This window comes from Elephas maximus, chromosome 1 (assembly GCF_024166365.1).
Source record: "Elephas maximus indicus isolate mEleMax1 chromosome 1, mEleMax1 primary haplotype, whole genome shotgun sequence".
Classification (NCBI taxonomy): Eukaryota; Metazoa; Chordata; class Mammalia; order Proboscidea; family Elephantidae; genus Elephas; species Elephas maximus.
Window position 1 is genome coordinate 161,805,714 of NC_064819.1, and position 13,145 is coordinate 161,818,858.

The 13,145-nt window shown below is 37.3% G+C and overlaps 1 protein-coding gene across 2 annotated transcripts in view; it reads right to left on the bottom strand.

Moving 5' to 3' along the window:
* Positions 1–13,145, bottom strand: part of MMS22L (MMS22 like, DNA repair protein) — a 150,970-nt gene that overhangs the window by 46,553 nt on the left and 91,272 nt on the right. For both annotated transcript variants that reach the window (XM_049897621.1, XM_049897631.1), the window contains exon 15: positions 1,378–1,571. In XM_049897621.1, the coding sequence (XP_049753578.1) occupies positions 1,378–1,571 (194 nt within the window). The remainder of the gene's footprint in view (positions 1–1,377; positions 1,572–13,145) is intronic.

The following is a 13,145-nucleotide window of genomic DNA, read 5'->3' on the forward strand; positions in this document are numbered from 1 at the left end:
TGACGGAAGAACTGTATCCTCAGTGTTGTTGAGCCTGAATTGTAACTGTTATTTTACATAATTTTGAGTATGGTCTGTGAGTTTTGTGTGGCCACTGCAATGAATTATCAAACCTAGTAGAGAGTGCTGTGGGAGGGATAGTTGGTGTCAAAATCGGTAGAGATGGTGGAGAGAGGAGGCATGTCTGACCTCCACCTCATAGAAATCAGTCTTGGGCTGTTGATCTTGGTTCTCCTTCCCCATTGTGGGGTTGGAGGAGGTCAGACACTGCCCCCATGCTGTTTTTACAGTACATTACAAGTCATTAAACCTGAACTTGAACCACTGCTGCCCAGTAGATTCCAACTCATAGCGACCCTATAGGGCATAGTAGTGCTGTCCCATAGAGTTCCCACGGAGCACCTGGTGGATTCGAACTGCCGACCTTTTGCTTGGCAGCTGTAGGTCTTAACCACTACACCACCAGGGTTTCCACAAGAACATTCCATGCATTTAAATACATGTAGTCATCATATTGATCCATATACTTCTTAACATATTTTGGGCAAAACAGCCCTTTGAGAAAGATATTGATCTCTTCTTAAAAAATGACATATATGAACATACATTCAAACTCTTGCCTACAATTTCATAGGATGCAGAGTCCCCTAAAGTCTAAGGACATATTCTTAGGCTAATAATCAAATTAAGTAAAATTACAACTTAAAATAGAATTGAGTATGAGTCATAGCAATAACATTCTTTATACGCAATGTCATTCTGATCTCATTCTCTTGGTGCTGAAGTGGTATTCATGTTATATTCTTTTGCTCATTAAATAAAAACTTGATCTTGTACCTTGGTATCTGCTCAAACAATTTAAAAATAAACTACTTAATCTAGAAGTATTCAAATGCTACTTAACTTTCCAAATACTGCACCTATAAAAAAGCTAATTGTAAGTTTATATACATTCAGTATTTTTAAAATTGAAATTTATCTTTTACTTTTAGCAAATAATCATTTAATTTTTACCTCTACTAAGAGGAGAATGGAGTCCTGGTGGCACAATGGTTAAGCATTTGACTGTTAACCAAAAGGTCGTCAGTTTGAATCCACCAGCCACTCCTTGGAAACCCTATGGGGCAGTTCTACTTCATCCTATAGGGTCACGAGGGGTCAGAATCGGCTCAATGGCAATTGGTTAAAAGGAAAATAAGAAGCTAGCCAAAGGATCCTAATTTAAAAATATATAACCCTCTTCATCTTTCTGTTGGTCACAATGTTTATTACACCATATTAACCCCTCAAAGAAAGAGTTTGTTACCAAGCAAAGAAAAAATACTGACATAAAGAGTCTGCAAAAAGAGAAACTAAATATCAACAATTAATGCTGACCTGCAGCTGCATCTGCAAGTTGTGAGACAGGCACTATCTGTGTCATTCTCTGACTCTTCAAAAATGAAAAGAAATGCCTCCATAATGCATTGGCAACAGCAGCAAGGTGGCGCTCTTTAGCCGATAATGAAGACTGTACAATTAGGTCCACATTCTCCGTTTGAAGCTCCTGACACAATTGTTGATGCATACTCCTAAAAAGAAATAAAAATACAGATAACACCCAAGAAATGCTTTGGAGAATCTTCTTTAAATATATTTTGGGATTTTTTAATTTGTTCCACATGAAAACTGAAGGGCCATTTTATATTATTAAAACCTTTATGCCAAGACATTATGCATCTCTGTTATTTGATGGATGAATGATGGCATATTAAGCACCGTAAAGTTAATGTTAATTACTAATGCCAACCATTAATTATATGCTTTTTAATATGTCAAATACAAATGAGAAACAGGCAGCCTCAGAATGAAGGTCTGCGTTTTGCAATGTTAGTATGACAAGTGATTTTACTTACAATCTAGACATGAAAATAATTTTTAAATCATTTTCTTCTGAGGTCTTTAGGACATGGATTTATAACAAGAGGAAAATAAGTACAACTGGCTTGTGTGCGATGTTTCAAATTATTTTCCTTGTTTAGAAAAAACACAGGCATAGTGATAGTATACAAAATGGTGTCCAAAAAATCCATAATTATTTTCACAAAGTAGACAATAATAAACAATAAAAAATTACTTGTCTCCATAAAATAATACATGAATTCAATACTGATTCATATTTTGATTCGTCATTTACTAACCTTTCCTGCTTCATTCAATTGAAAATTTAGACATTTCTAGACATTAACAGAAACAGGTCTTCAGGAAATTGAGGTTACCAAAGTAAAAGGGGGAAATACTAACAGATTTTCCTACTATTCTGGAATAGAAAACATTATGTAATGCACCCAGAATTAATAATATGATTATTTAAAACTAAATATAGAACCATACTATTATTATTGTTTCTTTTTAAGTTGCTGCCACCTCAATTGAGAATAGACCTAAATGTAAGGACACTACCTTCACATTTGCTTTCTTCAATTTTACAGAAAACAGGAAAAATAACCAGTGGAGCCGAGGCAGGTTTCCTTCGACAGTACTAGTATTCCATTAAGAAAAATAATTGGTACTTAAAATAAGAAAGAAATGTTACATTGATTCCAATAATCTTGTTGTTTTAAAACAGTTTATCTAGTGGAAGTGGACACTGAAATGACTGGACAAAACACAGAGCTAACTAGTACATGGACCTAAAGCAGGTCTACAAAAAAGACAAGCTTGTCTTAGTACATCTTATGTAACTACACACAGGTGAGCAAAAATTATATAACATTAGGACCTTGAGCCCCTTCACACTGCAGTTCTCAGACAATCACAGGGCTCTGATTAATACTATTAGAAGTAGCAAAAAATATATAAAATAAAATAAAAAAGTGTACACATTCTAAGGGAAAGAAAATAGTAAGCAATTCTCATAAAAGCTAACCAAAATCTACTATGTCTTCTCTATGTAAAAACACGCCAGAGATGCTTGTGCTTGAACTGGTTGACTAGAGTACCATTTCAGGTGCTTTAGGTTTGAGTGGGATTAGTATCAAACCACTAAAACCCACTTGGCAACTACCTCAACTGCCTACATCGACACAGCAGAGTTCACGAGTACATTTCAACATACTGAAGTCCAAGTAAAATAATACCACCATTCTCCCTATGCTTTATAGCTTTTTCAAAGTAAACAGGTTTTAAAGGATAATAAAGAACTTACTGTACTTGGGGAGGGTGGATTTGGCACCTCGCTCTTTCTAAAGAAGGCATTTTTCTTCACTAAAACCTATTCCCTAGAAAGGGGTTACATTTCTGATCATCCTCTATGTGCTAGAAATTCTCTTACTTAAAAATCAGAAAATCCTATGAGATGGGTATCATTAATCCTCTTTATAGATGATGAAGTAAAATAAGAACAACCGTATATGATGAAACTGATGACAGGAACGTTAAATCATAGCCCAAAGGTTACATGCTTGGAAGGACTGGATCCATCATCTGAGCCCGTATCTGACTCTGAAGGCCATACTTTTGTCCCGTGTACTAAGAGACACACACGCACATGTACAAAAGTTTTAAAAGGATTAAAAATTGATAGTTTCTTTTCTCCCTACTTGGGCTAAACAAATTCTAGCATACCTAAGAAAGAAAAAGAACTGGGAAAAGCACATGTAGCTTTGACTTTTGAAGAGCTAGGGGTAAAACCAGAATTCAACACTAAGAAAGGCTACAAGACACCAGAAAAATGCATTCAAGGCAATTTTGAGAAAGTCCAACAAATATGAATCACCTCTGACCTCTCTAGCATACAATGGTAAGGCACCGGGGATTCTAGCTAGGAATTACTGCAAGGATATGATTCAGATCTCTGAAAAAACAGACGATTAAGCAAAATTTAACGCTTGAGATTACTTCCTCTGAGATAGAGTTAACACAGCAAATACAAGTTTCAGTTTAATTTGAGACTCTGACTTGAAAACAGACTTACTTTGGAAATGTGCATCTACTTAGTATTTTGGATTTGAAAAGAAGCTATATACTCTGTGAATATTCAGAATGCTTTCTGCTCGAAATTTTAAATGTTCAAGCTATATCATTCTGGTAAAGAATGACTATCTGCTTATTTTAGCATAGAATAAAGCTATTTAAGACCTTATAATAATTTCTCTAAACATGAAGAAATCGGAGAGTGATAAATGGAGTCTGAACAGAAAATCAAATTTCTGCACTATAGCCAAAATAGTCACAGGTAATTTTTTAAACCATATTTTCTGGATCAAAAAACTAATTATACAAAAATAAATTTATTATATTTAATCACACATAAGGTACATTTACAAAAATGCAAATATTAAAAATCTGCCACTAAAAACCCAACAAGTGGTAATAATATAAAACACACAACATATATGAAATACTACATTGTTGTCGGGTACTGTCAAGTTGATTACAACACACAGTGATCCTATAGGACAGAATATAACTGTCCATAGGGTTTCCAAGGCTGTAATCTTTATGGAAGCTGACTGCCACGTCTTTCTCCAGTGGGGTAGCTGGTGGGTTCGAACCACCAACCTGTCTTTCAGTTAGCAGCTGACCATTTAACCATATTATAAGGAGCATAATATAGTTCTAGAGGTCATAGTTATTTTATGAGACATTATCTGCCTACATCAACAAAAAGTAGAAAAATACAAAATTAGATTTGTTGTACAAAGGGTAAAATGTGATTTCTAGTCAGACACTAAAAGAAATATCATAAGAGACATGGAATCTCCCAACATTTAGTAAATGTTTTGAGTAAAGACAGATTTAACATGGGATAAAATCATTTTGGAAATATAGACATGAGAATACACATGCATAATCAGCCCACTTAAGTTCTGAAAGATTGCAGTACAGCAAAAAATAAAGTTTGCTGAGTGTTAAGTTACTCAACAGTAGAAACAACAGCAACATCCAGCATTTATTGATGTTTACCACGTGCCAAGCAACATGCCAAGTGTTCTATAAGCATTATCATCCCATGAGGTTGGCATAATTATTATTCAAGTTTTATAAATGAGGAAATTGAAGAGAAAAAAGTACTTGGTGCTTGATAACACAGCTGGTTACTAGCAGGGCTTCTCTGAGCTGTGTGACCTTGGAAAAATGGATAACTTCCCAAATCCAGTTTTCTTAAGAGTCAAGATAGGGACAACCTTTGCTACAATCTCTCTAACAAGGTTTTGTGAGGATCACATCAAGTAGTGTCCTTGAAAGTGTTTATAAATCTATCATTATACTACGTAAATACCCACACTTTTACATACCTGGTTATCCAGGTCCTCTTGATGCTTCTATTTTAGCTCTGTTATCCGCTTCCTTTGGCTTGCCTCATCATGCTTAAGAGCGCTGATTCCTGCATCCAACCATTCCTTTGGCCCACTTTCTAAGTTGTTTTCCCCTTTTTAGCTGCCTACCTTGTCTTGCCCTGATTTCACATATTCATTCATCCATCTCCACATACATATAGATAGATACACAAATGTACTGAGACATCTATCCCTTGAGAGGTACTATAACCCATACCTGACTGCTGCTACCTGCCAGCCTGGTCTCTGAGCTCCTGGTTCTCCCCAACAACTTGGGCAGGCTCCGGAAACACTTTCTGGACTATTTATAGCTTTAACTCCTGTTTCTCCTGTAACTGATAATTATGGAACAAGGTATGACATTCTGTAAATCACCTCCCTGGTATTCATAGTTGTGTATTATTTCTAATATATTATGGGAAACTTGATGGCACAGTGGTTAAGAGCTATGGCTGCTAACCAAAAGGTCGGCAGTTCAAATCCACCAGGCGCTACTTGGAAACCTCTATGGGGCAGTACTACTCTGTTCTATATGATTGCTATAGCCGGAATCTGCTCGGTGGCAATGGGTGGGAGTTATTATGCACTAAAATTTAAAGAAAAGAAAAATTGTCTATTGATGGACCTTGTTCCACATAGAAAATGCATAATATAAAAATTAAGACTGATGAGAGTTAACAGAAAGCAACAGATTAACCAACAGTGAATAAATTAATTAATTTTAGCTCTATTCTAAACCTGGTAATTTTCTTCAATCTGTATTAATAAAAAATATAATTAGAAAGTTCTAAGTAAAAAGTTGTTCCAAACCACTATGAGTAATTATCCTAAGAATCTTATTGATCTACCTACTTAAAAACTAACTGGGAATCAGGATACTCTATGATCATTCCTTAGTTAGAGCTAAACTCACTGAAAAACCTTTAGGTACCTTAGAGCCTCATCATACTTGTTCACATCTATACAATACAGGTATAATCTGCCTATTACAAGAAAGAATATAACATAACCAAGTCAATGACATTACTAGAAAAAAGAATCACAAGTTTTAAAGCTAGAATAGAAGATACCCTAAAAATTACCTACTCTAACCTTTTTTTCAAAAAATGGGAAAAAAAACAAACCAAACCAAAACTAACCCTCAGTTATAAAGAGACCTCCTCAAAGCCTCACTGTGAGATAATGGTACCTTGGGTCTGACTCCCGATCCTGTGCATGCCCAGAGAGAATCAACAAGCCAGAAACCTAGGCTGGCAAGTGGCAGAATGGGCATACCTTGTAGTGTCTCCCTGCAACAGATGTCTCACTACATCTGTGAGTCTGTGGAAGAGCAGGGGAGTGGGTGGTGGACGAATGTGTGAATATGAGATCAAGGCAAAGACTTTGTTAGCTATTTTAACTATCAAGGGACTACAACACATAATGGGCACAGCACTGACTTATAATCACATTTAATGTGTTTAAAGGAATAAAAGAACACTTGTGGTACAGTGGTTAAAGCATTAGGTTGCTAACTAAAAGGTGGGTGGTTCAAACCCACCAGTGGCTCCACGAAAAAAAGACCTGGCGATCTGTTCCTGTGAAGATTACAACCTAAGAAATCCTATGGGGCAGTTCTACCCTGTCCTATAGGGTTGCTATGGTTGGAACTGACTCAATGGCACACAATAACAAAAGATGTAAGGAAAATTACCCAAAATGGGTATTTGTCTAGGAGAGAGAAAGCCAACTGTGACTCTAGAAAACTTCTGAGACTCAGTTTTCCATCTGTTAAATTGGAATAATACCTCACTTACCTTCTGTGGAGCTGCTAAAATATAAAATCATACCACTTAGGTGACAACAATTTGTAGACTGTAAGGCAAGCTAGTATGCACTTTAGTCATACTGCTCCTTGCTGCCAAATCAGAAACAATCCTGTTCTGAGAAGCAGTAGAGTACCCTCTAGAATGATACAGACTTTGGAGACAGACATAAAACCCACTGCAGCCTTATAGTGTTTTCAAGGAGTGGCTGATGGACTCAAACTGCAGATCTTTTGGTTAGCAACTGGGCTCTTAGACACTGTACCCCCAGGGCTCTGGAGGTAGACATAGCAGAGTATAAACCCCACTCTTCCAACTCCTAGTTGGTCATTTCCTCATCTGTTGCAAGAATTCAATAAGACACATTCAATAAATTGAGCCATCATTATTATTGCTGACCAGAAAATCAGAGACTATTTATTGAGAGTATATGCCAGTCCTATCCTAAGTGCCTGTGCTTGACTTTTATTAACTAATTCTGTAGGTACTATTATTGTTTCTATTTTATAGATGAGGATAAGTAACTTGCCTGGGTCATGCTGTTAGTAAGCAGCAGAGCCAGGATTTGAACCCAGGAAGTCAGTCTAGTTTCTAAAACCAAACCCATAATCACTAGGCCATAAAACCAAACCAAACCAAACCCACTGCCGTCGAGTCGATTTCGACTCATAGCGACCCTATAGGACAGAGTAGAACTGCCCCATAGAGTTTCCAAGGAGAGCCTGGTGGATTCCAACTGCTGACCTTTTGGTTAGCAGCCGTAGCACTTAACCACTACGCCACCAGGGTTTCCTCACTAGCTGCCTCAAATACCATTTTACCTCCCAAATAAATAATACATGTTTCAAATGTCACAATGCTGTATTCACTTGTTCATATGCTGTTTCTAATAAAGGTAGAGCGTTAGAAAGTAGTATACAGACAGACAATCCAGGTGGTACAACAGATGTACACACATTAGAAGTTTAACACTTCTGAAAGGGTAGACTGACTATTCTATATGGATTCCAAAGGTCAAAGACATGTGATAATTTAAAATTTTCCTGTGGCCCACAATTGAGTTAATTTTCAAGAATGGGGAATAAGAATAAATCAAGAATCCAGTAATAAGCCTAACAAACCAAGAGTGCCTACAGCAATGCTGTCTTGTGGTTTTACAATTTAAAACGAGGTTTAAAAAGGCCCATAAAATAAATAATACCACCCGTGAGTACTGTGCTCCTCTAAATAATTATCTGGATGAAACCAAATGGTAAACTTTTTCCTTAGCCCAAACCTGAGAAGGTAAGGGAGGACAGGGAAGCTAGATTAAGGGAAACAGAGCAACCAGAATGGAAATAATGACAATGCTGATATATTATGAAAAACATAACCAATTTCACTGAACAATATGTATAGAAATTGTTAAATGAGAACCAAATTCGTTGTATAAGCTTTTACCAAAAACACAATAAAATATTTAAAAAAAGGACAAGGCAAAGGGAAAAAAAAAAAAAGGTTTCTTGCCCTTACTCAAAAACCAATGGCTATCTAAATGCCAATAAAAAAATGATGATTTTTAGAAATTTCTATTAGTCCTGTGTATATAGATCATTATGGGTCTCTAATCACTTAAGTTTTTTAGTTACATTTCGCTGCATTTTATGGTGCACTAATAATAAGGATCTACATTATGAGTTTTCAATTCTGACTATCAATCAAAATCTTCCACAGTTTTCTAAAAATACTAATGACCTGACTGCATTCAAGGTCTTATTGCATCTTGAGACTTGGGGTCCAAGTATATTACTTGTTTTTAAATTCTAACTCACTAGGTCTATATTCTGCCTTTCTACTGGGCAGCTGCTGTTAGCCCTGGACTACTTTGAGTAGTTACATGCCTTGTACACCTTCTCTATAAAACAGGGACAATAATAGTACCTATAGGATTACATAAGGAGCCCTGGTGGCACAGTGTGGTTAAGTGCTCAGCTGCTAACCAAAAGGTCGGCAGTTGGAACCTACCAGCTGATCTGCAGGAGAAAAATTAACCAAAACCAAACTCGCTGCTGTCAAGTCAATCCCGATTCACAGTGACCCTATAGGACAGAGTAGATCTGCCCTATAGGGTTTCCAAGGCTGTGAATCTTTATGGAAGCAGACTGCCACATCTTTCGCCCCCAAAGCAGCTGGTGGGCTCGAATCATCGAGCTTTTGGTTAGCAGCCAAGAGCTTAACCACTGTACCACCAGGAGTCCTTCTGTAAACAAGTGACAAGGGCTAGTATTTCAACTAGGAAGATCAGGAAACACCTTTTGAGAAAGTGACATCGGAGGAAAGACCTAAATGAAGTAATGGAGGGAACCATATGGAGATCGGTGGGAAGGGCATTCCAGGGGGAGGAAACAGCAACTGCAAAGGTGCTGAGACTGGTGTCGTTTCATAAGTTCAAGGAACAACAAGGAGGCCAGTGTGACTGAAGCACAATGGGTGATGGAAGGAACAGCAGATGACTTTGAAGAGGCAGCTAGGTTCCATATCATGTAGGGTCTTATAAGCCACTGGAAGGACTTGGGATAAATCAATTGGAATAACAAGCCAGAAAAGCAGAAGAGTAATATAATTTACATCTTAAAATGAACATATGAAAGACCAAAGTATTTGGAGGGGGAAAAGAAAGTAACCAATCTACATGGAATTTTTATAGGAGCATTAGGAGATAATAATTTAATAAAAAATGAAGCCCCATTTTTTCAGTCACATTTTGTTTTCTTCATTTACTTCATAAGAAGTTTTTCATTGCCAGTCACTGTGTCTGACACCAGAAAAACAAAAATGGTTAAGCAGATCCTGATGTTAACAGAACAAAACAAAACAAAACAAAAACGCAAGGCTTCACTTTAAGGTAGTAAAGAGCCACTAAAGAATTCTGAACTGGAGAGGGATGTAATGAAAACAGTAATTTGGGAAAGATTAATCTGGTACTAGCAAACAGAATGAGTTAAAGTAAGGACTTGTTAGAGGTAGGAGAGTATCTGCAAATGTTCAGGTATGAGCTAATGTGCAATTTGAGAGGCTTTATGGTGGGGGCGGGGAGCCAACAGTAATAATTACTTGGCATTTTGAGAAAGAGAAGGAAGCGTCTATGTTCTTAACAAGTTTTTTTTGGGGGGGGGCAAGAAACTAGAAGTTAGGAGGTAGAGTTAATTACTACAGAAGGAGATTATAATTTGATTTGAAAACAGAAACTTTAAGTAACAACATGCACGAAACTTTTTTGAAAATCTGGACCTAAAGTCAAAGAGTACGTTCAGACTCAGGAATCATTCTGCCTAATTGTTCAGTTCATTTGAATGAATATTTCAATGCCTATTAATTAACATAAGATACTGCATTAGGTGTTACCTTCTAAATATTGTCCTTGCTCTGAAAGAATGTACAGTTCAGTAGAATACAGACAAGTAAAATTAACTAAAACGCATTAAGTGCTAAGACTGAGGTATGTACGGAGTGCTATAACACACAAAAAAGGAACACTTAGTCCAACTAGAGGTTCAGTGAAGGCTTCTTGGAGGAGATACACCATTACCAAATTCCGGAAGTTGAATAAGCTAATTAAAATATAATGCAATAAAGTTTTTATGAAGTTGCAATGATATAACTAAAGCATAGTGGTGTGAAATTACATGATGTACAGGGGAATCTCACACACACACACACACACACACACAAAATTAGCATTACCAGAGGACAACAAGTCAAGGGGGAGAATGATGGGAAATGTGGTATCAATGGGGACCAGGCCATGAAGGGCCATGCCATCCACCGGTAAACAACTTCTGAGGTAGACAGTAACAAAAATTAATTTATATACCCAATACCTATCTTCTTAATAGTTTGTTCCCCATATAACCTAGAATTTGTAAGGACTGACTGCCTAATATATGCATAGTCACACATTGTCCTACACAGGGCTAATGCTACAATACAAAACTGGTGAGTATGTGCATATGTGTGACTTAGTATACATAGAAATACATATGACTACTCATCACAACATACTGTTAGTATATATATATATATAAATTTTTTTTTTTTGCCAATGCTTGAGTTCTATCCTATATACTCATCCAATAAAAGTGAACAGGGCAGACCAGCCTGAGCATGCTTGACCCATAAGCATTAGTATTATTAGCACACCACACTGCTCTCAGCAAATGGGTGCTCTATTGCACTACCCTAAGTTGAATGTGGCTGCTGTCTTGTGGCCTCTGTTTTTGGCATTTAATCTATGATCAATAAGCAAAAGTTCTAAGCTTAAAACAAAGAATACAAGTAAAAGCACCATGCTGGATGTGAAAATTTACATTTTACATCACCTCAAGATGCTTTCAAGGAAACAGCTGAGGGTAAAGACTACAAGTAAGGCTTGACTTAAGTTCTTTGACATAAGAAACCACAGCCAGACAGATGTCATAACTTAGGGATTTCTCAAAGAACAGGAAAGCAATCATCACCCAAACGTGACAACTCATTTCCAAAGAGGTTATACTACAACAAGCCTATGCTACTTATATTCTGTTAGTGCTCTCATTTCCGGGAATTCATCCTTCAAGCTCAATAGCAAGTATGTGTATACAAGGTAATGGATGAAAGTGAGAGAGGGAAGATTATGGGTTCAATATGAAATTAGTCAGTTTTCAGGTTTGCCTGCTACAAGGTCATGAGTCACGCATGGGTAAGGTCATGACATGATTCAGGATCTTTGTCCTTGAAGTCAGAGGCACACAGAGGTGAGATCATCTCTGTAGAGCCTCACAATGGAACGTACAAGTCTTTGATAACGCATCTCATGTTGTTATTCTGTTTTTTTGGGGATTTCAAATATGGTTCTCTTCCTTTTCAACTGTAAACAGATAGGTATAATTAAGCAAGCATACATGCCCTGGATCTTATATCCAAAATGCATAAGTTAAAATTACATATAGAATTCTCATACAAGAAAAAGGTGGGGGAAAAAAACCTTAAAATTAGTGGCTAAAAAAGAAAATTAGAATACATTTATTCACAATATAGGCAATAATGTAAACAGAGTATTTATGGAAAATGCCCTGATTCTGGAACAAAGCTCACCAATCTATCTAATTTAGCAGCACTGGAGCCAATTACTGGTGGTATTAAACCCGCTTCTCACAATCTTTACTTTTCCTCCTCCTCTCCTTTTTCTCTTCTTTTCTCCCTCTCTCTCTTGCTTTAGTCATTCATTCCATCACTCACTGGATACTGTGGTAGTTTTAGGAGCTCTGGTGGCATAGTGGTTAAGAGCTACGGCTGCTAACTTAAAGGTGGGCAGTTTGAATCCACCAGCCACTCCTTGGAAACCACGCGGGGCAGTTCTACTCTGTCCTATAGGGTTGCTACGAGTTGGAATCAATTCGATGGTGAGGGGTTTGGTTTGGTTTTTTTGGTGCCAGTTTTAAAACACAGCCACAAATTCTTTAGTACTCCTCCCCTCCTTCCAGTAAGAGGTGGGGTCTATGTCCTTTCTTCTTGAATTTGGGAGATCTTAAAAACCTTTTTTTTTTTTTTTTGACAGCCTGAACCAACAGAGTGCTACAGAGGTAACACTATGTGACTCCCAAGGTTTAGCAATTAAAGACTTTGAAGCTTCTGCCTCGTTCATCAGGAAAACTCGTGCTTGGAGCCGTGATCTGCCATGTATTAAATCTAATTATCCTGAGACCATCCTGCAAGAGAGACCACAGGTAGAACTTGGGTCAACAGTCCCAACTTAGCCTGTCCTTCAACCATTCCAGCTCAGGCCCTAGATATGTTAGTGAAGAAGCTATCTAGCACTGGATCCTTCAGCCTCAGCTTTTCCAGTCTCCAGCCTTTTGACTTATCCCCAGGTATTGGATCACTCTAGCTGAGGTCCCAGATGTGGTGGAGCAGAGTAGAGCTGTCCTAGCTTTCTAAATTGCTGACCTATAGAACCTGAGGGCATAATAAAAGTACTGGTATTTTACACTCTAACTGTTGG